At 40.8% G+C, this 27,098-nt stretch overlaps 1 protein-coding gene across 4 annotated transcripts in view; it reads right to left on the bottom strand.

Annotated features, from left to right (window-relative positions):
- Positions 1-238: 238 nt before the first annotated feature.
- LOC117820733 (mitogen-activated protein kinase kinase kinase kinase 4-like) overlaps positions 239-27,098 on the bottom strand; it is a 51,039-nt gene continuing 24,179 nt past the window's right edge. For all 4 annotated transcript variants that reach the window (XM_034694637.1, XM_034694638.1, XM_034694640.1 and 1 more), the window contains 14 exons: positions 26,726-26,886; positions 26,492-26,589; positions 25,608-25,786; positions 25,341-25,458; positions 23,565-23,915; positions 20,548-20,662; positions 17,327-17,494; positions 16,542-16,685; positions 12,427-12,561; positions 8,521-8,621; positions 8,156-8,305; positions 6,870-7,029; positions 5,160-5,299; positions 239-3,379 (listed from right to left, as the gene is read on the bottom strand). In XM_034694637.1, the coding sequence (XP_034550528.1) occupies positions 3,296-3,379; positions 5,160-5,299; positions 6,870-7,029; positions 8,156-8,305; positions 8,521-8,621; positions 12,427-12,561; positions 16,542-16,685; positions 17,327-17,494; positions 20,548-20,662; positions 23,565-23,915; positions 25,341-25,458; positions 25,608-25,786; positions 26,492-26,589; positions 26,726-26,886 (2,104 nt within the window). In that variant the 3' untranslated portion in view covers positions 239-3,295. The remainder of the gene's footprint in view (positions 3,380-5,159; positions 5,300-6,869; positions 7,030-8,155; positions 8,306-8,520; positions 8,622-12,426; positions 12,562-16,541; positions 16,686-17,326; positions 17,495-20,547; positions 20,663-23,564; positions 23,916-25,340; positions 25,459-25,607; positions 25,787-26,491; positions 26,590-26,725; positions 26,887-27,098) is intronic.

Below are 27,098 nucleotides of genomic sequence, written 5' to 3'. Positions count from 1 at the left end.
TTTGATGCAGCATGTGGGCGTCTGTGCAAACCACTTAGAGATGCTGTTTCCATGGAAATATGAAGTTGTGGTTATTAAAAAACAGCTTTTGAAATCCAGCAAAAATGTGCAACTTGACGTGTTAGAGGTGTTTGTTACCCAACATGTGTCACAACATGTCTCTTTTCAACATGTTTGCATGTGTGTGTTTGGGGAACAAACATCAGTGGAGGTCTCTCAGAGATAGGACACAGTCTTCTTTAAATTTTCTTTTAAAGTTTATTCAAAGAAAAGAAACGTTCAGGAAATACAAGACTTCCTGTCATACACAGAGAGGACATAAGTTAGAGTAGCATGGCAGAAACAGCAGAGGAAAAACACGTTGCCTCACGTCCAAGCCTGCAAGGGAACGTTACTGCAATGTTTCCACGTCGAAGCAGCGCGATGTGAATACCTGAAATGAACAGCACGTGTGTTCTGTATTATTCTGTAAGTAGGTTATTTTATGGGGGAAGGGGGAGATGACAGAAAAATGAAAATATCCAATAAAAACCGGGCTCAAAAAGCAAAAACAAAGAATTAAAGACACGTATGCATTGAACATAAATACTGTGATGCACATTAGTGTAACAAAACATCGTCTCTGTAAACATTTTCTCCACCTAAGGTGAGCATAATAATATTAAACCACCGCAGTCGCGTATTTACGTGTACATAGACTTACAGAAACAACAGAAACTATCGTTAAGCTTCTCGACTAGCTCTAAAACTTAAAAATACACAATGCTTCAAGTGATTTTTTTAAAAGGATTTCCAAGTAGTGGTTTTCATAACAATAGGTTTACACTTTTATATGCTGCCTTCTTGGCACTTTTTCCAATGTGAGCCTACAAGCGGCTGCTGTTTCTCACCAGATACAGACTCGTCTCTCGTCCTTTTTAAGCCCATTAAGAATATCTATTATAACCACAATTGTTAAATGTAGTCCATACAGCCACTCATCAAGGCCTTGATGCCATAAGAGACACACACTGGGTACTACTGCACACACAGACCTCAGACGACACGGCATTGGGGTCCAAACGGCTTGTCTGTACGAGGAAGGTTAAAGTTTGTGAATGACGCTGTTACTGAATGACCGACAGTAACCTCGCCACATGTCCACACACTGCTCATGTGTGTAACTGATGTCGTCAGGGGGGAAAACACATCCAAGGTAAACTTGTTTGTGACCCGGTGGAGACGTGTTTGGACAGCTCGCAGATCGGACTCTCCTTTTGGGGGGGCCAACAACGTGTAATCCTCTCAGATCTGCTGCAGAAAGGGAGGAAAATCCATGTCCTGAAGGAGATTGATGCTGCAGTTTGCTGCTCAGTCTTCCACATATACAGACAACTTCAACAACAGCTGGAGCAGGAAGGAGAGGAGGACAGAAAACAACTCCGTCCTGAAAAAAAAGCGTCCTCAGTTTCTTCCCAAACGACCAAAGTGAGGAAAAGTCCTGCTCCGTGTTGCCTGTTTTTGTAACACTTCATCACAGTAACACCAAAATTTAGAGTCAGAGTGTTGAATTGGAAAGGTTTACATCCTTCTTTGATGGGGCAGAGTGTGTGCTAGCAGAACTCTGAGGATGCCACTCTCTCTCTTATTCTCACTGCTGCAGAAAACAAACACTGAATGTCGCCCTCCCTCCCCCCGATCGGAAAATATCTACACCTGACGTAGAGGCTCCGCTGCTGCAGCTTTTGGTTCATCTTAACTAGAAATTGAACATCTAGGATTGATCACTTGTGACACGATACAAAGCAAAAAACATCATCTCATGCCTTGGACCACCACACAGTAATAAGTCTTTCTACATTCTTGACACTTAGTGCATTGCATTCACACGAATGGTACAAATGAAAAAAATGAATGAAATAGAAAACCTCCTCTGCTGAAACTAAACCTGCTGACCCGTTTACCTCTCTGCCCTGAAGCTCCACTCTATGACACTGAACTGTCCACCTGCGCTCACACACACACATACTGAACTCTCTATTTCATCACTCCGTATATCTCTTCTTTTTTATTTAACATCTTGAATGTTCACAGCAGTTCAAGTTTCTTGAGTTCAGGTCGTCATGTTTGATGTATGAGGAGAAAATCATGACCACTGACAATATCTGGAAGATTAAATGAAATTTTATTGTACATAGACACCTTTATTTTAATTTACCGACTGTACCCACGTCACCTCCTCCTCAGACGCCTTGCACTTCTGTGGGTTCAGAGTAAAAGCAAGCAAACTGGACTGTGGGTGGATGTGCGTAAATCTTAAAAAAGAAGGTAAAGACATGTTTTTACTCCACATAGTTACACTTATCTTTAAGGAATAATAATAATAGCAATAATTCAAAAAATACTATTCTGAAAGCCATCTGCTTCAACGTCTCTCTCTATCGTCCCCCTTTTTTTTTTTAAAGCACCTGTCTGAACAACACAATACTTCAACGACACACGCCCTCCTCTCGAGTCCCATCGATCAGACTTACACTACAACCTTAAATATTAAGCCCCTTTCACCTGCCTGAGACCGACAGCTCTCACCGTCTCCAGGGTTCCTACAGTTTCTCCCTGGTCCACAGTCTCGACCTGCAACCAGCACGTCAGCAGTAATTGGACCAAACGAGTACATTTACACACACTACTGTAGCATCAATACAACACACTCCCATCACGCCAGCCCCCGTGTAACGCTCATAAGAAAGGGCAGCCGGCGGGGAACATGGGGGAACTTTCTTACAAGAGGCAGACCTGAAGAAGGTAGTAGCAGTAGTAAAGTAGTGATATTGTGGTAGCAGTACTAGACCTCAAGATTACTGACCAGCCCAGGAGCACAGAAGATGCAGCGCAGTACAAAATGTATCCCATTGCAGCACGAAGGAAACAGGAACAAAGATCTGTCTGCTTCCTTTTCTTTCCTATATTCACATTTCATTTTCCTTCCTTCCTTCCGTTCGTTATTAATTCTTGATTTCATTTTGTACCTTTCTGCCACTTCAGGCTTGTAAGTAGGCGACTACTGCGCGTCATGACTGGTTGTTGCTGCGTTGCAGGCAGCTCAGTCGCAGCGAGGCTGCAGCTCGAGAGAAAGGTGAAGTCTTTGTTGTCGACTGATTGAAAGGGCTGGCCAGCGGTTGGATTTTGTTATCTGTTGGTTGTCCAAGTGCTGATGAGACATCGACGGTGGGTTCTGAGATCCAGTGTTAGCGAGGGTGGAGGAACAATGAGGAGGATGAGGAGAAGGAGGAGGAAGAGGGCAAGCTGTGGACTTCTACCAGCTGAGCAGGTTGCTTCGGCCCAGAGTCATGAAGTAGACCTGGCTGGAGCCTCCGGATCGAACGGAGGCAAAGAACACCTGGAGAGGAGACAGAGAGAGAAGTTTTACTGCTATGTACCGTCACACTGTCAGTGTTCAGAAGTCTAACAACACAGGAAGCACTGTCCACTCATCACTGAACTCAATACCAAACATCTGGATCAAGCTTTTATTTTGGAAGAGGTGATGATTACAGATTATCAACTGGACTACTTGTTCATGCAGTTTCATCTGATTGAGATCTGGGAATCAGATCTTTTGGGATCCAGGATCACAAACATTTTACTTTTGTGCCTGTTTGTCAAAGCTAGTCCATGCTCCTGATGCAGACTTAGCACGATAACCAAAACTGGATTACATAATCTTAAGTTTCTGTCCCTTTAGATATCCATCCATCCATCATCTTGACCTCTTATGCCATTTGGGGTCCCGGGGGGCTGGAGCCAATCCCAGCTGATTTCGGACAGAAGGCAGGGTACACCCTGGACAGGTCGCCAACCTATCCCAGCCTTTAGCAGGGTTCCCACTCTTTTCCAGAGATCATTTTCCAGAGATCATTTTCCAGGACATTTTCAGGACATTTCCATTTTCAGGACATTTCCACCATCAAGAGTTTGCACTCCTCCTAGCTACAGTATGGTAATTGAGCTCTCAGCCTGCAGGGAAAGTTGTGAGGCACAGACCCCCCAGCTCTCTGCCTGACTCTGCTGGTCACTCTTTGACTTAAATATCAGACTCTTTGAATCAAAAGATCACTCCACAAGGTTCATTTACCATAAGACAAACAATAGACCCCCGTTTTCTGTGAATGCACTCAGCTTTCAATGAATGGGGATGTGTTTTTTAATCATGTCAGGTCGCACGCAGTCATGTTGGAATGATTTTCCAGGACATTTTACTTTTTCTCCCATTTTCCAGGTGTTTTCCAGTCCTGGAAAATTGGTCAACTGTTTTCCAGGTTTTCCAGGACGCGTGGTAACCCTGCTTTAGATACCCATTTTTAACATTTGATAACCTGTTGTTGGGAAAACCAGTTCAGTATCTTTCTAAATAATGGCCTCTGGATCCAGGCAGAAATTGTTTCCTGAAGTCTTGAGTTCAAATTCTGTAAAACTTTAATCTATATTTAAAATGTTGGTCAGAGTAGTTGCAATTACACATTTTATAGGCTTTCCTTGTAAAACTGTCCTTAAAAAGAGAATTATTTCAGGAATAAGGACTTTACTTGACAGGAAATGTCTGAACTCAACAAACATTTATAGGTCACACAACAAATTGACAAAGAAGGGGCATACTTGAAAATGTTTCTGGGAAGATAACCCTACAGTCCTCAAAAGCTCACATCATTTCCCCAACAAGCACAGCCGAGGAACAAGTTTTATCTACTTCTCGTTACTTCAAACAGCAAAGAAAAGAGAAGAGAAACTAGAGCAGGCTCGAGTTACTTCCACCCGGCGCAGAGCCCAACAAGCAGATACTGAGCAAACACAAAGTGACCGAGGAAGACCTCAGGGAGTTTAGTTACATCAGATCTTTTTCATGCTGTGTGTTTAAATTGGTGGGTTTCTATGTAATGTGAGACTGCTTAATAATCCTCACAATAAAAGACATTGCATCCTCCACTGTGTCCTCTCCTACGCCTTGCAGGAGTTTCTGACGTTTCAGGTTTAACGTCAGAAACAAAAACCTCTTGAGCAGCGGACCTTTGAGACTTTAATATGATGTGTTTTATTCTTCGACTTGCTGTAAGATCTTACATTTGTAAAAATCCTGACCTCATCCTTGATAACAGATCAGCATATCCTCAAAGATGTCTCACCTTGTCGTTTCTTTCACAGAGGAACTTGAGTCTCTGGGCCCTCTTGTGCATGAAGACGCCGTCCAGATGTCCGGTCTCCACCGAGCGGATCTCTATGGCCTTCTCTCCCCAGCCCATGATCTGGTTGGAACGAATGTAGGCTGCAAAGAGGTATTTCAGTTAGACTATGTTGTAATGCTTAAAAGAAAGACATTTCACCACAAACATCTGGGGCTGCTGACCATCCCTAGAGTCAGAACAAAACAAGAAGCAGCATTTTGATATTCTGCAGCACAGACCTGGAATAACCTCCCAGAGAGTATTAGACAACCCCCGACTCTGAACACTTTTAGGTCCAGACTAAAAACACTCCTCTTTCATGCTGCTGACACTGCTCTGTAAAGCACGCAAACTCATTTTTAAACCTTAGTGTTTATTTCTTTAACTACACATTTTTAACATTTTTGATAAACTTTAAGGATTTTCTTTTAATTTCTTTAAACAAGAGTTTTAATTAAATATTTGAACTACTTTTACTTTCTTTCTTTCTTTCTTTCTTGATCTTAGAGTTTAAAATATTTTATGTTTTCATGCTTATGTTTATTTAAAGTCATGTTTTAAATTGGATATTTTCCGACAAGGTATGGCCTTATAGAATTAAGCTGATTTTGGATCTATTAGATGTTGGGTTGTCGGGCACCCTGCGTGGGTGTCAAGAGGTCTGAGCCAGCTTCGGGCTGTGACTCGACACAGAAAAGACTAAATGTGTGAGTCTTAATCCTTGGGAAGAAGTTCTGAGATGAACTGATGATTAAAGGGTTAATTTCAGTCAAGACAAGATCAGTTGTGATTCTGTGTCCGACGGGACAGTAAGACTCTGTGAATTACAGATGTCAGAGCAGTGAAGGCGGGGTGATTATTTTAATTTAAATAAATAATAAGACCCAACACTGTTTACTATGAACGTTATGTACATCAGTACAGAGAGAGAGAGAGAGAGAGAGAGAGAGAGAGAGAGAGAGAGAGAGAGAGAGAGAGAGAGAGAGAGAGAGAGAGAGAGAGAGAGAGAGAGAGAGAGAGAGAGAGAGAGAGAGAGAGAGAGAGAGAGAGAGAGAGAGAGAGAGAGTAGATCAAACATTACTGGCCGCATATAAAATGTTAATGATTATAAAATGTTTGAAGTGTTTGCTGTATGTTTTTGTTGATTGTGACTGTTCTGGTCTTAGTTTTGTTTTGAACTCTGTAAAGCACTTTGAATTGCTCTTTGTATGAACGGTGCTTTATAAATAAACTTGCCTTGCCTTTTTCAAGCGACATGAAAGCTTTAAGGTGAGGCTGAACACTCCACTTATGCAGATTGCATGTTGTCTGTAAGTGTAGACACTGCAGCTACAGGACAAATAATCAATACCAGTTCCTTGTATTAGTGTAATGTAATACCTGTGTGCTTGTGTAAGCATGTGTTGGAGTAATCGATGATCAAAACAAATCAAGAATTCAATCCATCATGAAGTGTAACATAAGAAGCATGTTTTTGGGACTGTGGGAGGAAGCCGGAGTACCCAGAGAGAACCCAAGTACTCACAGGGAGAACATGCAAACCTCACACAGAAAGGCTCCAATCAAGCGCTGTGGTCGCTGCCCCTCCGTGCAGCCCATCATTCATGTAAATGATTATAAATAAAAAAAGGTAAAGGGTGTTTCTTCATTTGCTTTGTTCCTTCGACTCACCCACTGAGGTTGGCATCTCCCCCCACTGCAGCACCACATCCTTGGTAATCCTTCCATAGGTGTTCACGTACACGCCTTCATCCTCGTAGCACACCAACAACTCGATGCCGTCAGTGTTGGGTAGGATAATGATGGCATGAGACTGGATGTTGGTCTGGATCTGCAGGGACACATCGCACCAACAGAGTTTTCTTTGACATGTCTTCCTTTAAAGCTGGGGTACATTTACCCGGCGTGCACTCCTCCGAGTCCCCGTCTCCTGCCTCTACTTCCCCTGACTCTACTGACTGCCCCTCTCGCTCGTCCTCGGGCCTGTCCCCTCTGACCTGATGAGGTGCTTTGCTCAGGACTGTAGTCCGGATCAGAGTCTAAAAAGCTCTCACCAACAAGCAGAATAATTAATGACGTTCAGTAAGTCCTACAGAAAATATATATTTATTGTAGCGTCCGTCCGGACGCTGTAGGGATGACGAGCCGATTCGTGAACACGTTGATCTTTAATAACCGGTCACTGTCGGCCGTGATCACGACAACCAACAAAACAACAATCAATGTTTGAATGAATGAAGAACTTCTCCTCTTGTCTCTCCTCTCTCCCTCTCGCACTCGCTACACCTCTCCTGATGCCTTCACTGACCGTCAACACTGTAGGAATTAAGAACATCTACACTGAACACGTTTAACAAACAGTAGAGCTGTTACAGTGTTATATATGTGTTATAACTTTTCTCCTGATATCGTGTCACCATGACAACTGGATAATGCTAGCATGATAGTTGTGAGTACTAACAGCAGCCATGTTTGTTTGTGTTTTTAACTTTCACTGTGATAATGTTTTGGTGAGGACCGGTTTTGAATCAGTCACGATCATATGGTCGAGAATCAGCGGCGCTCGTGCATGTGAGCGGGGGGGCGTCGTTTTGGAGGAGCTCCGAGGGAGGAGGGGAGGGGTTAGACGGAGTCATGAGGAAATGCTACATTCAAATTCATGCTGGTTTTCCGAGACTACCAACCCTAGCTTTAATTGGCAGTATGATAAAGGCTTGTGACACCATTGAATCCCTTATTGTCAGACATTTTCAGTATCTTCTTTAGGATTCAAAATATGAAGAAATAGGTTGACTAAAACTTTTGCCGTTTAGGGATTTAAAAGACAACCTCAGAGACATATAGTTAAATTCAGGATGTTACATTTTCAATGATAAAATTGGATTCTCTGTTTACTGAAATATCCTGCATGACACTAGCAAACATGCATTTGAGATATTACATATCTGTGTTCTTACGTGTGTAGGCAAGTAGATGTCATAGACGGCCCCAGAGTCGACATCCACAGCATGGAAGCCTGAGCTTGATCCATAGATGACCTTTAACCTCTGACCTTCCTCCACAGTCAGGTCAACCAGCAAGGGCTTGTGCACCAGGTCACCAAAGGACTGAAACAAACGGGTGAGTTAACAGTTTTCAGAGGCAGAGGCTCAAGCATCCGATCAGTCAATAATTACCAGGGCAGAGATTATCAAGACCAAAGGCAAGCTTCATTAAAATATGAAGTCTGGGTGACAATGCAGTGAAACGTTCCTATCAAGTCTGTTTTATCATAGCAAACATCAATAAATGCACACGTGGTGATAAATTAATCCAGACTCACCTTGAAGGCCATGAACTTGTGGTAGGGTTTCGGGGCCCAGGCGTAGACCTCCACAGAGTTCTTCAGAGCCAGAACCAAGAATTTGATCCTCTCATATTTCACTGGGGAACACAAATGAAAACACAAGGGTCATTAGAGAGAGAGTGCAAGAACATTGAAGGAGGAACCAGAATGAGCTGCAAGCAAATGATCCTTTCTTCCACTGCCCGGCTCCAGAAACAGAAGCTGTTAGGACAACATGGATCCTGGTCTGACGTGACGCTCGTCTTACTCTGTTACTGCTCTTAGTTTTTAAAAGCAGTGACCTCAACTTACACTTTGCATGGCTACAGAGAGGTTTTTACTTTCACAAGTCTTGCGAAAATTCCAAATGTCAGGATGCCACTCCAAAAAACTAAAATTACATTTTTTACTTAAAGGCACTATGAGGAGTTTTGCACCAGCTGAGAAACAGACTGAAACCAACACTGATGCCTCTTTATGACCTTTTAAAAGCAAACAAAACCATAAACAACAACACTGATACCTTCTCTGTTGTCATTTTTAATGCCTTAAACCACTCAGAGGGGGTAGGTGTCAGACCACATGATTGACATTTGGCTTTAAAAACATAATTTTTGGTTGTTTTCATGGCAAATAATCACATTGAGTGATAAATCTGGCTGTTAAAAGACAGCAGGGTGAGGTTTTTGTTGAAAACACTACGTTTGCATGTACAGAACAAGAGATAAGAGGTATCACTTTGTACACAATGTGGCGCCAAAATTGATATAAATCAAAAGTTCCTCACAGCAGCTTTAATGTGCCCCTTTTAAAAAAAATCAAAAAATTACTGAAAGTTAGTTGCATTAAGAACTTGTTCTCTCAAACATTCCTCATGGAAGGCAGGATCTCTTTCTAATATATGTCTGAGTCATGTGCTGTACACTGTCGGTGCAAAAGGATGTAAGGGGCCTATTTATTAGCTTATACACTACCAGTCAAAAGTTTGGACACACCTTCTCATTCAAGGGTTTGTATTTATTGTAATTATTTGAAACACTGTAGATTAATACTGAAGACATCAAAACTATGAAAGAACATATATGGAATTATTTAATAAACAAAAAAGTGTTAAACAAAGCAGAATATGTTTTATATTTTACATTCTGTAAAGTAGCCCCCTTTTTCCTTCATGACAGCTTTGCACACTCTTGGTATTCTCTGAGTCTGCTTCATGAAGTGGTCTCCTGGAATGGTTTCTCTCAGTCTGCTTCATGAAGTGGTCTCCTGGAATGGTTTCTAATATCTTTATATCTCTTTGAGCAAACATCTTTACAAAGGAACTTTGTAGAAACTGACAGAGTCACTAATATTAAAATCTAGCATTACATTTTTCGGTTCAGTTTTTCTCTTGTGCAATAAAAAATACACCGATGGAAGCTCTGTACTTTCCAAATGTTGGTTCAGTTTGTGCCAGCTGTGATTTCAAAAATTTTAATCTGAGCAGAAATCGACGGACACGTAAAACATTACGATGGGAAATGAATTCACGTCTGACGGCTGTGATCAAGTGGAGAGGAGTTTCCAACAGGAAGTGCTGATGTTGGCTCAATGGCACTGCCTTCACAGAGGACATTCCCAGTTTTAGTCAGGACAGTGTGTTAGAATATCCGCTCTGATGTCCTTAAATTAATGTTACTTAAATGTGCAGTGTGTGGTTTTTAGAGGCAGTCAGCAGAACAGACCTGGTAGGAATGGATGATTCAGTGTCTTTGAGCATTCAGAAAAGTGCTTTTGTTAACTTAGAATGAGCTTTTTATATCTACATAAGGAGCAGGTCCCCCTTCATGGAGGCCGCCATCTTGCACCGCCATGTTTCTATAGTAACACAGAACAAACAAACAAGTAACCGGCATATGCGTTTGTGTATTAAGAGAGTGGCAGCACGAAATGCACCGGTTGGATGACGAAGAAGAAGAGTAGTGGATTTATGGACGTTCTTGATAAATAGAGGCTCATTCTTATCATGCATCAAAGGAGCTTCTTGTCCTCAAAGGCCACCGTCCCTTTGTCAATATTAGGGGTCGGAGTAGGAGGGCTGTGGAGGCTGTTTTTATGTCAGTCATGGATTATGGGGACATAACCTACAAAACCACACCATCCTCAACCCTCAAACGCCTTGACTCCATAGATTTATTACAGGTGACCCCTTTAACACACCTCAGTGCATTCTTTACAATAAGGTTGGCCGGCCCTCTCTCCAGGAAAGACGAAATATCCATTGGCATCTTTTTATCAATAAAGCTCTCTTAGGAAAGTTACCACCATCGCTCACTGAACCTCTTAAATACCCAGACCGTTTTTATCAGACTTGCTCCTCAAGCCAGCTGCTTTTGCATGTTCCTCGATCGGAACTGGGAAAGACTGCTTTTTGTTTCTCTGCTCCTGACTCCTGGAACAAGTTACAGCAGCGTCTTGACTTAAATGCACTTTTACCTCTTGGACAATTTAGAAACTTGATTTTCAACATTTCAACCCCACTCTGCAACTGTTTTAGCTAGGTTTACCTGTGTATATTTATTCAGGGTTCCCACTCTTTTCCAGAGATCATTTTCCAGGACATTTCAAGGACATTTTCAGTGATTGATTTTAAAGTTGCACTTTTAACATACAAGGCCCTAAATGGATTGGCACCATCCTACTTGGCTGATCTTCTCCATGCTCACAACCCAACCCGAGCACTGAGGTCAACAAACCAGCTGCTCCTGGATGTGCCTAAAAGTCGCCTTAAAACCCGGGGAGACCGAGCCTTTGCAGCAGCGGCCCCCAAGCTCTGGAATGGCTTGCCACTCCAATTAAGATCGGCCCCAAATGTTGAATGTTTTAAATCTTTGTTGAAGACCCATCTCTTTTCTTTGGCCTTCTACTCGTGAAGAGGACATTAATATCCTGTTATGTTGTGTTGTTTATTGTTGTCTTCATGTAATTTTTACTTATTACCTTGTAAAGCACTTTGGCCAACACTGGTTGTTTTAAATGTGCTATATAAATAAAGTTTACTTGACTTGACTTGACTTGATGATCAGGCTGGTATGACAGTCTAAATTAAGTTCCTAATTTAGTTCCTAAATAATCTAATATGTTCCTCTCAGTGGAAATCTACATTGAAAGTCTATGGCTATCCATGAAATCATCTCTTACATGCTTAAAAATGATGGCAAATTGATTATAGAATAATGCAACCACAGATGTACAGCACTTCACATTATTAGTGCAACCAAGTAACAATGATGGCCAACTCTCATCTCAGCTTTCTATTTTCTCAAAAAATATAAAATTAGCTAAGTAAAAAACAAAAGAGCCAGCAAAGGAATCTGGAAGCTGCCTTACTGAAATAAATAAATACATAAATAATAATCAGAGGATCTGAGCATAAATTGACCTAAATAGAACTAAATGACAATAAATGGCCACAAATGTTGAATGGAGATGTGTTTTTTTTTAACTTTGTCAGGTTGCATGCAGTCATGTTGGAATCATTTTCCAGGACAATCTGTGATTTTCCAGGACATTTTACTTTTTCTCCCATTTTCCAGGTGTTTTCCAGGACTGGAAAACTAGTCAACAATTTTCAGGTTTTCCAGGACGCGTGGGAACCCTGTTTATTGTATCATTTCAATCAACAGTCCCTTCCTATTTTAGTGCATTTCATAGTCAATCCCCTGTATCTCCAAATCACAAATTATCCTATTTGATGACTTTCTTACTCTTGATGCCTTGTTGTTTGTTTTTAAAATGTTACTGTAACTGACTCGATATCATTGTAAATGAGAGTTGCCCCTCTATGAGCTCTCAAGTACAGATAAAGGTTGATATGATATAGGAGTGTATGCATGAGGTACAACGTGTGAGAATGTAACCTACCAACTTTGTAGTGGACAGCGCCCTCCAGGTCTCCTACGGTGGTCCAGCCCTGCTTCTTCTCCACCTCGGGGTCGTTGTGCAGGATTTTGTTTCTCAGCCAGGACAGGTAGTACACACGGAGCTTGTTCTTCTTACCTGTTAAGAGATCAAGAACAGGTTGATATCTATTTCCCACACCAGCATATAGAGAGGCATGCGTTGTGTTTGCTTCTTTTGTTTTCCCTTTAAAAAAACACAGATTTCTCTCTCTTAAATCTTGTGTTACCATCCAGACTATGCCTCTTTAAGAGAAGACCTTTCATTATACAGTGAGAAGATGCCAAACTACATTTTGCATGTATTACAACAACATGGCTCCCTAGTAGAAGAGTCCAGGTGCTAAACTGGCCTTCCTGCAGCCCCAACTTGTCACCTGTTAAAACGTTTGGCTCTTCATGAAACCAGAAATACAACAAAAGGAGACTTTGAACTGCTGCACAGCTGAAATCCTCTAACAGGCAAGACTGGGACAAAGTTTCACTTTCAAAACTCTTTAAACGATCCTCCTGGGTTCCTAATCATTGACAACATTGAGTGTTGTTAAAAGAAGAGGTGATGCAACTCAATGGTAAACACGCTCCTGTTCAACCTGTTTTGAAACGTGTTGCTGAGATCAAATTTAATAATAAAACAATAACATCTTTCACTTTCAACATTTGATTCATTGTCTTTTCAGTCAAACAGTTGCTTCATGTGATTTGCAAACTTCTAAATTCTGTTTTCATCAACATTTTACACAACGTCCTGACTCTTATGGACTTGGGGATGTACATTTTCTATTTGAGAGGACCCTGTGGTTGAAACTTTCCGCCTCGGTCCTATATGTCTTCTCCATTTTCAACATTTCGGGAAGTTGGCTATTGTGTGTGTGTGTGTGTGTGAGTATGTGTTTGTGTGTGTGTGTCCTAACTTAACCGGCTCTCACGATGTGGGTCAAGTTGAGACAGAACAATATGCAGAGGAAGTACTGTATGCTAGTGTGAGAGCAAACACATGCAGACAGAGTAACATGAGTTCAGGGTCTGCTCTGTTTGCTTGTGTTGGAGAGTGTTTGATGATTTCAGTTTGTTTACCTACACGAGTCAATGCATATGATGCTTCAATCTTTAAAGGAAACACTCAGGACTCAAATTTCTACCCAGATGTTTTATGGAGTTGCACGTCATGCATATGAACTTTTGAGCTCTTTTTTGAAGTTATATTTTTTGGGCCTTTTTGCCTTTATTTGATAGGACAGCTGAAGAGAGACAGGAAATGTGGGGAGCAGAAAGCGGGGGAAGACATGCAAGAAATGGTCGCTGCCGGGAGTCGAGCCGGCGACCTCTGCGACCTCTGCGACAAGGACTGTAGCCTCTGCATGTGTGGCACTTAGGCCACTAGGCCACCAGCGCCCCAGGACTTTCCCTTTTAAAATTTTGAGGAATTGGGAACTGGATCAGATTTGTGTTTTAAACAGAGTTTAAAAACAAAGGTGTACGGTTGTCCAAGTCCTATACGCACTGAAACAGGAAATCTAAACCTTTAAGAGGACAAATCGAATACATGCAATATGACATGAGGCATCAGAAAGAAAGGGGATGGGAGAACCTTTGAATCTTGACAGAGACAGACAAGCTGTAGAAGCTGAAACTCATCTCTGCACAGGCTTTTTTTTTCATCCTACCTGGTGGTTTGATTCATTAGTTGTAAGCATGAAAGTCAATGTGTTCAAATGAGTGTAAGGAGCAGAGACAATAAGACAGAGGGAGTTTGTCCTCTCTGGTAGACTTGCATCTTTTAAGACTCGCCTCAAAACTCACTTTTATATTTTAGCATTTGAGTCCTCCTAGCCCTGAATGAGTTTCAATTCCCAATGCTGTGTTTTTCTTGTTGTTTGTTTTGTCTCTTTTTCTTAATTATTGTTTGGTTTGGTCTCACATTGTGTGGGTTTTTATGCATCGTACAGCACTTTGATCAGCTTCTGCTGTGTTTTTAAATGTGCTTTATAAATAAATTTGACTTAAAATACAGAGCTACAATATCCTTTGACATGCTGTTGTCAAATGTTTGAGGCTTCACAGATTTTGTTGAGGATTTAAAGTTATATTTTTGGCCTTTTTGCCTTTATTTTATAGGACAGCTGAAGAGAGACAGGAAATGTGGAGAGTACAAAGCGGCATGCAGCAAATGGACAACCGGCCGGGAACCGAGCCAGCAACCCCTGCGACGAGGACTGTAGCCTCTGCATGTGGGGCGCTTAGACCACTAGGCCACCAGCGCCCCTTTTTTGAGGATTTAGAACTGGATAAATACTGTGACATGAACTTTATGGTGCGCTTTTACGCTCTGTCTCTGTTGGCTTCTTTTAAAAGATCATCTTCTCTTGTATGAATTAGGCGTCGTTTTCCTGCTTCTTCTCCAACATTTGGTGACTGAAGGTTGTGTCTTTGGACAACAAATACCATTAAGTGCATAGAAAAGCAGAGAAAGCTTAGTCAGCACATAGTTAACAGTTTGAATCTTTAATTTGCATTTCTTTTTTTGCAAGTTTGTCGCTAATATTGTTGTTATTCTTTGTAGTGTGCTGTATGACTCATTGAACGAGCCACCGTGCAACTGACCAGCATATGTCCTTGTCCTGTTCAGATATAAATTGGTGATCTGGACATTCAATCAAGCCTCCCTTCATCCTTTCAAACCACAATGCAGAGTTTATTGAACCAGCCAGCTGCAATACGGTGCAGATGAGCAAGGTTACACTAGCTAATGATTCTCACTGAGGTAACCCTTCATTTATGCACTCTTAAAATGATGCATTTGTAAGGAACTAAGGCGTGCAAACACAACACATGTTCCAGGAGTATGTTAAGTATGTGAGGTTTTGTTTGGACTGTTTCATAGTACTCTGATTACAAAAGATGAGACACCATCAGGACGTGGACTCAGGAGCTCTACAGATGTTTGTTGCTCTCTTAAACAGTTTGGAGATAAATCTTTCCATGACGTGCATTTTTGACACGTGAACACCGCAAACAAGTTGCACGGAAGGAAACAGACGTGTGTCGCTGCGTGGCGTTTGCTTCCATCATGGAAAGCTGAAGTGTATCGATGTTACATAATGTACACACATGTGACGTGGCCTCCACAAGCTGGGATTTACTCAACATCCGATTTACTCCAAATATCTGTTGAGACACTTTTGTCTGCACAAAGTGTGTGTGTGTGTGTGTGTGAGAGAAAGATAGAGAATATGTGAAATAGGAGAAGTAAGAACATGGATGTGCTTTCGTTATGAGAAATCTTGGAACTTAAGTGTGTGTGTCTGGAAACACTCATGCAACATCAGACAGACATCTCGTCTGAGAATGCATAGGATGATGAGGATGTTGCAGGTTTTTGTTTGTTTGCAGGTGTGTGTGTGGCTGTTTGCACGAGACGGGAAGAGAAGTAGATCAGACATAACACACACACACAAACACACACACTTCAGCTAACAAAGCAGCATAAACGAGAAGTGAAACTGTTCTTCTGTCTATCATTACCACAAAGATAATTACTTAAATTTGATCTGTGTTTGATTTATTTGAATGCATAAAATTCTGCATCTTCATTGACATGAAAACTGTGTTTCAGTCATTCATATTCTATTGTTCATCATTCCAGGGGGACTCAGTTGGCCATGTAAAACTGCGTTCTCTTTTGCTTCTTCCACCAGATCTGTGTCCAGTCCGTCTTCGTACTCTCTCATCTGTCAACACCCACCAGTGCATTCTCAGACGAGATGTCTGTCTGATGTTGCATCCAAGAATTTGGCCGTCAGTCTGTGTGGACGGCTGTGGATTAGTGGTAGAGGGTTGTCTCTCATTCAGAAGGTTCTCGGTTTGATCCTAGCTGCCACAGTCACAGGCTGAAGTGTCCTTCATCAAGATACTGAGCCCCACATTGCTCCATGTCTGATGGGCACTTCACAAAGTATCTTCTGCCATCAGTGTATGAATGTGAGTGCGGGTGAGTGTGAAGCGCTTCAAATGGTTTTAAGACTCCGAAATCTGGATGTTAGTACAGTCTATTTAAATTCTGCATGTAAAGGTATTTACCTGATATAGTGACCAGGACGTTGAGCCCCTCCAGGACGTCCATCTGCTGGAAGCGCCGCCGGTTGATCAGAGGGTAAACTTTCCCCTGACCGCTGCGATCCAACAGCATCAGACCGCTCTCTGTTCCCACCAGCAAGTTCACTCCTATACACACACACACACACACACACACACACACACACAGGCACAACACACAAAAGTCATGAGAAAACCATCAACACTGACTAAAGCCAGAGCAACATTGCAGATTGAGATACAAATGCAGTTCTACAGGAGCGCTGCTGCCACCTAGTGGTGCAAACATGAATTGCTATGATGAGATCATCTGACAGCTCCACAAGGATGATGTCATTGAGATGTTTTTATCTTGTCTACAGAGGACAGTTTACCAGGACTACTTCTTGCAGAACAACTGGATAAATATGAATGTATGAACATTTCAAGATGTATAAGCCAGGAAATGAAAATTACACATATGGATACAGACTCTTATAATTGAATCAATCAATCTTTATTTGTATAGGATAAGATCCAGTCCCATCTTACAGACAGGACTCAGTCTGATCTCATCTTAATCCTCCATGAGCAGAGCACTTTGCAGCATTTAGCAAGTTACAGTGGCAAGGACAAATTTCCTTTAACAGGTAGAAACCTCCAGCAGGACCAGACTCATGTTAGACACACATCTGAGATAATGCAACCACTGCTGCTTCTACTTCTTCTTCATTCAGTGATAATAAAAATAATAGCAAAAATCAAGTTACAGAAAAATTAGTTTTTCTTACCCCAGAGTGCAGCACACAGGATCTCAGAGTTGAACCTCTTCTTGTATTTGCGGATCTCGGGCGTGTCACTCTGTGGGCGAGTGTTCACCGGGTTCACGTTGACCACAGAGCCTTTCCTAGATGGGTCTGCCCTCAGCGCCTCTGCCAGCCGGGCGTCGTTAGCGTAGCCTAAGAGGTCAAAGGGAAGGGCTTAGGTAGGACAGTGTAGGATGTAGAATTTACCAGGCAGGGTGGGGGTCAGTCACATGGTCACACATTAGAAAGGTGGATGGATCTCGTTCGTTTACGATGTTGAGTGAGAACAGAACTGATAAAAAGAATCTTTGATAAAGAGCAGTGAAAGTAAATTTATTCTTAGATCATGGAAAAGCATCTCAGGAAACTGTTTCATACAAACTTCCTGTCAACATCTCCTTCCTGTAACAGCTCTGATTGTATGTAGGTTACTCATCTAAGAGCAACAGAGCATCAGATAATAAAAAAATCAGATGTCTTATATAAACTGGAACACATAACAAGCTCTGCAACTTAAGAAAGCCTCTGCAGCATATGCAACAGCAACATATTACCACTCCTATCTTTGCCTCTCTAAAAAGGCCATCTGGATCGGTTAAATGCAGACTGAACAATCTGGTGCACTTTTAGGGGTCAGTGGCTGGTCACCAGCTGCGTCAGGTGAGGTAATATCACAAGATGGAAAAGATCTGGCCTTGAAAATGGCCAATTATCTAACGCTTGCTTCACACAGGAAGTGTGTTGGCTACGTGACGGCTGAGGGACGGCTTGATTTTCATTTCAATGTGTGTGTTAACAGATCAAACCGCCTGCATGAGCAATGCAACTTGCATGCATGTCAATAGGAGGCTCATCTACTTTTGGCCAAAATAGACAGAAAAATGATGAGTTGAGGGCTGTTTTAACTTTGTATTTGTTATATTTATGTCACAAGCATTAAAGATATAGTATTGCATCACTTCTGGAAGGCTTTGCAAAACAAAAGCCCGATCTGTTCTCTCAGTTGAAAGACCCCATCCTTTCTTTTCCCACAATGCCTTGCACAATGTAGAAGTCACATGGCTCAACTGAACTTCCAGCGGGAAAAAAGTCATATCACATTAGCTGCAGGTAAGCTACGTTATTCATTCAATAATATCAGGTTTTGAGAAATGGTAATATATTTGTTTTGGTTTGGCTCTTAAGACTGTTTTAAATGTCTTGAAGTATGCATCAACCCTGAGCCACTATTAATAGTGTTCTTTATGTGATATGTAGTTAATCCTGACATTTATTAAATGTTGCATGTAATTAAACTTGCTGTTGTGGTTTCTGTATTTTAAAATGAGCCAGCTTATATCAAGAAACGGCATAATCATAGTTTTCTAAGTTGTTTTTTTTTTAACCAAAATTGGTGTTGTTCTTGTCCCCAGGCCTTAATTTGCTCAAATTAAGTATTCAAAATAATTAAATGAGGTTTTCTTTGCTTATATTCAGTATATTTCACTTATAACTGTGCTGTGGGAAGTTTGTTTTCAAGTAGTTTGAGCTAAAAATCAGCATATTCTACTTATTTCAACCCTTTTTAATACTTTTCAGAGCCTGCTTATTTCTAGATTTAACAATCTCATTTTAAGAATTCTTATCAAGTAAAATTAACTTCCTGCATGGACAGATCATTTCACTAGTTTTAAGAAAACTTCACCTTAAAGGTGACATATCAAGCAAAATGGACTTTTTAATGGCTCTCTACCTGAAATATGTGTCCCTGTCTACAAACCCCCCGAGAATGAAAAAAATCCATTCTGCCCCTGTTCTGATTTCTCCACCTTTCTGTAAATGTGTGTGAAACGAGCCGTTTCAGACTTCCGTGTTTTTGTTACGTCACAACAATATCCCGTCTGTCACGGAGTCAGAGCTCAGAGCTTGTTCAGCCCATAGACTGTATAAAATAATACTGAATCCCCTCCTCCGTTTTTCATTACCTGCACAAATGTGTGGTAACAAGGAGCTTAGGGGGGAGGCATGCTAGTTGTAGGCTGTCTTAATAAACACAAAGGTCGGTTTTACTCCCCACGTCTGCAGATTTGAAGATCTAGTGGATGATTCTTATTTATCATGGATAAGTGCTAGCGCTAGTTAGCATAGCCACATAGCTACATGTTCGTAGATGTGTACCAAGACACATGTCGACATACTGACAAATAAAACAACAAGAAACACTAAATCTGTGACCAATCCTTCAGAAAGGTCCTGCTACAGGCGCCTCTCCGTCAGGATCAGATTCTGGATCAGATTCAGAGGGTTGAAGTAACGTGGTCTCTGGGCAGCCGTGTATATTCAGCCAACATGTAAACATTAGATCAACTTGCTGGAGAGCCGAGGGCACATCCACTTCCTGAGGGGGCGTGGTCAGAGAGAAAACAGAGTGTTCTGAGGAGGACTGAAGAAGAGGGTTTTTCAGGCAGACCAAAATCTGATTTCAAAGTGTTTTTTTGAGCATAAACTTTAAAGACATATTTTGGGGACCTCTTCAATATATATTGATGAAAAAAGCGTGATATGTCACCTTTAAATTATTATTTTTTACCCTATATTTAAGCTACCCTTTTTTGCAGTGTGACCAAATAACATCAGGTGACATGTTTTCTAAAAGCTTCACCCCTGAAACCACACCTGTCAGCTATAGTTATTACAAACAGTCTGTTAAATGAAGAATGATTAGTGTGTATATTTTATTAACACGCCTCTTCAGGAACCCTTTCCTATAAAGTATTGATCCTGCTGACTTTTATAAGCCAAGACGTTTTAATAATGCATAGTTAACAGCCTGATTTTGGATGAAACTTGTGGGGGGGACGAGCAGCATCTCATGCAGCCAACACTCTGCCTGTGTGAGTGCCATGACGGCATGAGCCAGAGCTGTCACATGCCGTAGCTGTCACGCAGCCAACACACTTCCTGTGTGGAGCGAGAGTAAGGGATGATGGGAACAGGAGGACCTCTTGATAAGGAAACCTTTAAATCACATGATCACCACGGTCTTGTTGAGTCTGCTGTTGGTTCAGATTTTTCTCTGTAAGTTTTCACACACTTATGATCTTTACTTCTGTTCACTCTAGAAGACGTTTTTTGGCCTTATTTGAACTCCTGAGCGATTCCCAAATAAAGTGCCTTCCTCTGTGTTCGTGAACCCGATTCAGCAGCCAATGGGGGGACAGACTTACCGACATTGTTGAGGGCGCTGCCGGTGGATGGAGAGACTTGGAGGAGACGTGGGTCGATAAACGGAGTGAAGGAAGAAGAAGACTTGTGTTTCTGCATGTTGTTACTGGATTGGCTCTACAGTGAGAGAGACTCAGAGTCAGTGGAGGCAGAATATATCCTGACTTTAAATTTAATATTTTTGAAAGATAAAAAACATTCTAATAAAAGACAAATGTAAAATAGACAAACAGGCAAACTGAGGTGTTTGTATATATGGTACATGCAAATACAATGAGCATCAATCAGAGGGTCAAATTATAAAAACTGAGGAAACAGGCATAAATAATAAATCTGGGTGAAACATACGGATTGCTGTTGATAAAAAAAAGGACAACAGGGGAAACGAAACGGAGGTCAAAAATAGGATTTCCATGGGAATCATACTTGCCGCTGTGCTCCTAACTGCCCTGTCGGCTATGATTTGTTTTCTGGGGAATGTGAAATATGACTCATTTGCTGAAAATAGTCAACATGAAGGAATAAGATGAGATTTAGATGTTTGTGGGAAGGATTCATGAAACCTCAACTAGCCTCAGAGGACACTGAATGTGAACAAGAGCGAACACATCTGTTGTGATCATGAAAGAAAAAAACTCATTGAGGCGTGGAGGGAAAAGTGGACATCCTTCCTGTGAAGTCATTTTATATTTTGATGCAACAAAGTACTTCAAAATTTATATTCAACACCAAGGTCTGGAAAAAAAACATCTGGGTTCTCTCTCTCTCTCTCTCTCTCTCTCTCTCTCTATATATATATATATATATATGTGTATTTTTTTTTATATGTATTTAATTTATATAAATGTTACTTTATTTTTTTCATTTTATTTATGTATGTATTATTATTATATATATATATTTTTCATTATATAGATGGTAAGTAGTGTAGAAACTGTGTGTCAAGCTGTGAAAAATCAAAATAAACAGTTAAAAAAAATATAATTTAAATTCAACACCAACATCTGGAAAAAAAACATCTGGGTTCTCTCTCTCTCTCTCTATATATATATATATATGTGTATTTTTTTTTATATGTATTTAATTTATATAAATCTTACTTTATTTTTTTCATTTTATTTATTTATGTATTATATATATATATATATATATTTTTTTTTTTTTTTTTCATTATATAGATGGTAAGTAGTGTAGAAACTGTGTGTCAAGCTGTGAAAAATCAACATAAACAGTTAAAAAAAAGATAATTTAAATTCAACACCAACATCTGGAAAAAAAAATATATATATATTATATGTATTTAATTTATATAAATGTTATTTTATTTCATTTTATTTATGCATTTATTATTTTTATTATTTTTATTTTTTTTCATTATATAGATGGTAAGTAGTGTAGAAACTGTGTCAAGCTGTGAAAAATCAAAATAAACAGTTAAAAAAAGATAATTTAAATTCAACACCAACATCTGGAAAAAAACTTCTGGTTCTCTCTCCCAACTTGATTTCAAATTTAAGAATGATTCTTAAAATACACCTCTCCCCAAATTCAACTACTTTTCTACATAAAGTTTATTTCAGTAAAGAAAAATCCTCACACGCCCACATGGTGTGTAAACATGTGGACAAACCACAGAGACGTCATCTGTTGGTTTGTTAACTACTATCTTAAAGCTCAGTTTAACATCTTGGCTGCTGCTGTTGTTTTTTTGGATCTACTCGTGACTCTAGAGGCTGAGTGCTCCATGCTATCCTGGTTGACAGGTTGCTTTGATAGAGACCTGTTAGTCACAGAGAGCGATGCCCTACAGCATAACCAGGTTTACCGTTTAGTCTTTATGTAAGGAAGCCCTAAAAGGACATGATTAAATACATTTTATATTCTCTGTTTTCCCAAGATAACAAGTTCATTTTCTCGCTATTGGAAGCTCAGAGGGGATAGAGCTTTTTCCCCTCCACATTAGACAAGCCTCCTCACTGTCCATTTTTAAAACTCGTCTTAAAACCCATTTTTATTCCTTGGCTTTCAACCCCGCATGAGACTCTGCTCCTGTTTTAGTGTTTTATGTTTTGTTTTTTGTTTCTATTGTTTTATTGTTTTTATTGTTTTATTATCCTGTGCTTTAATTGTTTTATGCCTGCGTTGTTTGTCTATTTATGTACAGCACTCTGTTTCGGCTGTGGTCGTCCTTAAAGTGCTTTATAAATAAAGTTGAGTTGAGTTGAGTTATCTCAAGAAAACAAAGCTTGTCATCTCAAGATCTCAACTTATTTTTCTTGTGATAACAGGATTATTTATCTCTTTTTATACAGAAAACAAAGCTCTTCTTTTGTGTTTTTGATCTTCAACCTGTAAGATAAATGTCTCCTAATAAAATTTTAATTGTATTCTTTACTGAGGCAAAATTTTCTAAACAATGTTTGAGAAAAAAACAAAAAAATTACAGAAACTGAAAACAGGCCTTTCCTATTACCTGAAGGTACTCTTTACCATATCTATAAAATTGCTCCTTTTATTTTTAGTATGGAAACCCTGAAAGAACATGATTAAAATATATATATATTCTCTGTTTTCTCAAAATTTTGACTTCTTTTTCTCGTTATCTTGAGAAAACAAAGCTTGTGATCTTTATGTAAAGAGAAAAATAAGGGGAGATCTCAAGAAAACAAGTGGAATTAACTTATCTTGAGAAAATATGTAATCAATCATGTCCTTTTAGGGCCTCCGAATTTATAGGACCGTGATTTTAATAACTTTCATCATGCTGTAAGATGTTTAGAAAATGTTTACTGAGGGCTTAAATCAAGTGGAAATCAGGCTCACTCTTAACCAAGTCTTTAAAATCACATGTCTTTTTCCAGCCAGGTTTAGGACTCCTGTACATCGGCTTCACTTCTGAAACCAAGAGGTCACCCTCTTCTTACAAACAATCCATCGACATAGAAGAAGAATTTGACCTTTCTTTACTCTACTTGTTCAAGATCATTTTGGAAGTACAACCAACTTTTGGTGGACATACCTCTATGAGTATGCCGAGCTTGTCCAGGGGACTCTGGGGGGACATGGAGGGGCTGGCAAGGCTTGAGGAGTTGGAGGAAGGGGAGTTGGATGCAGAGGAGGAAGGGGAGGAATGGTGGCTCTGCTGTATCAGGTCTGGGAGGTGGTGGATGCGGCCTGCAAAGCCGTTCCTGTCCGAGTGCTGTGTGGGGTGATGGTGGTGGTGGTGATGATGATGGTGGGGGCTAGGTGTGTGGTGGATGAGACCCGGGCCCTGCATTGACCCTGGGCTCGGGGCAAAGCCCATAATGAGGCCAGGGGTTTGCGTTTGGCCCGGGTTGGGGCTTGGACGCTTTCTGATGTCACCTGCACTCTGGAAGTAGAAAGAGGGGTACACGACTTTGGGTCTAGATGCGTTCCTGATGAGTTCAGGCGGCGGGAAGGTGTTAGCTAGAGCAAAGGGTACGCTACAGCGGCTATACTACAGGTGTGAAGAGAAGTCTGGTTAGTGTTTCAGCACAGTGTGTGAGAAGATGCTTTCTGAAGGCTCTTTGTTTTATGACCAGAACTAGAGGCTGGACTTTTTGGTGATTCTTCTAACATTTAATCTATGAGACTTCCAAACCAAAATATCCTTAATTTGTCACTTTACCCCCCAAAAGAGTACCAGGTGACTGTTAAATCATGCTGTGATTGGCTTGTGCCAATGTGTGGTCATTTACAAGGATAGCTAAGAAGTAAAACAGGATTTACCAAATTTTCAATGTTGACTTTTTTTAAAGTCTGTATCATAATATTTGTGAACACCATAATTAATTAATAATTAATTAAGCTTAGTAAAAGATTATGGTTAAGGATTTAAAAAAATGTGTCAACTTGGACTATTATACAGACATTAATGAGGTCTTCTAAAACGTTCTTATAGAAAGCCCTCAAGGCCAACATGTAGGCAGTGTGTACCAACCAATCACAGCCCAGTAGCACCAGCTAATATCTGTAGATTAGGATTACTTGGTACTCAGTTGAAAGATGTCCAGACTTTGATATTAATCTAGACTACCAGTGAAAAGTTTGGACACACCTTCTCATTCAATGGTTTTTATTTATCTTAATTATTTTCAACATTGTAGATTAATACTGAAGACATCAAAACTATGAAATAATCTGGTTTTGCCATAATCTGGATTACAACAGTAGTCAAATAGAGCTATCCATTGTGTGCTAACCCTACCTCTGAACAACACAACTGATGGTCTCAAACACATTAAGAAGGCAAGTCATTCTACAAATGAACTCTTGACAAGGCTCATGTTAATTAGAAACCATTCCAGGAGACCACTTCATGAAGCAGACTGAGAGAATACCAAGAGTGTGTAAAGCTGTCATGAAGGAAAAAGGGGGCTACTTTACAGAATCTAAAATATAAAACATATTCTGCTTTGTTTAACACTTTTTGGTTCATTAAATAATTCCATATATGTTCTTTCATAGTTTTGATGTCTTCAGTGTTAATCTACAGGGTTTCAAATAATTAAAATAAATACAAACCCTTGAATGAGAAGGTGTTTCCAAACTTTTGACTGGTAGTGTATGAATAGTTAGTAGCTAGTTAACTGAACTAATCCTCTTCGCTTTGTTAAACCCAGCCACAAAGAACATAGGAACAGAACGTGATCAACATAACAGAATGGTAAAAACATTTAGGGAATAAATAAACAAAATGCAAAACAGAAAATCTGGGGGTATGTGCTAAAATGATATGTCATGCTGATTTTCGTTGCCTCTTTTAAGCCGGTACCTGTCTGACGATCAGCGTGCTGTCTTTGCAGGGCGTGGAGCCTGCATCGCTCTCGCCTTCATCGTGGACTATCATGGTTTTCACCGACTCTGTCTCTCCGTTACTCAACCTGGAAGAACTGCAGGAGACAAGAAAACATTCAACAGCAGGTAAATGTTGTTTTGGCTGAAATATAGACCCACAGCTGAGACAGTCTGTCGTTGTTTACTCGTGTTTAAGTATCAGTGAAATATGTGAGTGAGATAAAGGGTTAAAAAATGGACGTACACAGCTTTGGAGTCCTCTGGGCCAGAGGTCGACTCTTCACCTGCCTCCTGATCCACCTCTTCATCGTCATCGTCATCAGTGGTGTCCGAATCTTCACTGGAGGAGGAATAATCCGTTACCTTATTTGGGGGACGAACGTCATCCACTGCGCGCAGCTCCTTGGCCAAAGCCGTGAGGTCCTAAAGGTCAGGAGGTGAAAGGTTACAAAAGGTCAAATATTTTCTCTTTGATTTCAGTTTTTCTATCTCTGCTGGAATCCTGTCATTTTTTAATCTCCATTACTTCATATGCAAGTTGAAAGCAAAGATATAAGACAGAGTTTCAGTTAGTCTCCCTTTGAGAAGGGAAAGCAGGAGACAGAAAGCTGCTGTAGAGGAAGAAGGAGGTTACATCAGCCAATGAGAAGCCAACGTGAGAGCAGCAAAGCCGAGAGATGAAGTGAAGAAACAGGTTGACTGTCGCTCTGCACAGCTGATGCTCTTCAAGCTACTGTAAGTAAGGTTAGTGTGTTAATCATAACAATGAGGAGTAAAGAAGCAGTGAAGAAGAAAAAGAAGATTCTTTATTGAGGTTAGAGAGAGATCATGCGTTAAGATGCTCGCCGCCCGGGCAGAGAGACCGGTGTGAAAAAAAGAAGTGCAGCAAGTGAGCTCAGTCCCAAACTCAACCATCTCTAATGTTAATGCATCATTCTGCTGCAGGGTATGCAGGTCACATGACACCTTAAGAGCTAGTTTATTATCTTTCACACACTCAAAAGAAGAAGAAACCCGCCACACAGAGTCCAGCAGTTCTAGCTCTAGATCTAGTCCAGCAGTTCTAGCTCTAGATCTAGTCCAGCTAGTGAGCTACAGTACTGGCTACTCATTTGAGTCGAGTCTCACCGCTGGTCTGCTCGGCCTGACCAAGTCCTTCCTCTCCTCTGGTTTTTTCCCCGCATTTTCAGGCCGTTGGAGGGGTGAGCCCTCAGATTTGGAGGATGCTGAAGGAGGTGGAGGTAAAAGGTCAGTGTTTGGTGAAACCCCTTTGCTAGAGCAGTACTGTGTATGCAGGTAGTTTCTCTACTGTCCAACCCCCTGCATGTTTTCTAAGTGCTGGTTTTATGTGTAAGGACTCACAGCGGGCCCTGAACCTCTCTCCAGAGCCGCAGTGAGAACCGGGCTGGGAGCTGGAGTTACTGGAGCTGCTGGAGGAGCTGGAGCCTCCGCTGCCGGTGTTACTGGTCTGTCTGGGAACAAGTTTCTCCACACGCTCCCACAGCAGCCGAGGCTCTGCGGCGCTGTAGAGCCAACAGACACGGAGGTCAGGAAAGTCAAGGTCAACATGTAACGGGTAAGGCTACAGAAGTGCCACTGCACCAGCAGACTTCTGTGTACTGTACATAGGGATGTGATTTTATTACAATGTGTATAGAGCTGGGCGGTATTGAAAATAATGTTACCAGGATAAAATATTTCATATTAGTCATGATAAAAATCAAATCATTATTTC

This window comes from Notolabrus celidotus, chromosome 10 (genome assembly GCF_009762535.1).
Source record: "Notolabrus celidotus isolate fNotCel1 chromosome 10, fNotCel1.pri, whole genome shotgun sequence".
In the NCBI taxonomy this organism is placed as follows: Eukaryota; Metazoa; Chordata; class Actinopteri; order Labriformes; family Labridae; genus Notolabrus; species Notolabrus celidotus.
The sequence above is the reverse complement of the archived record's forward strand: the minus strand, read 5'-3'. Positions and strand labels throughout refer to the sequence as shown.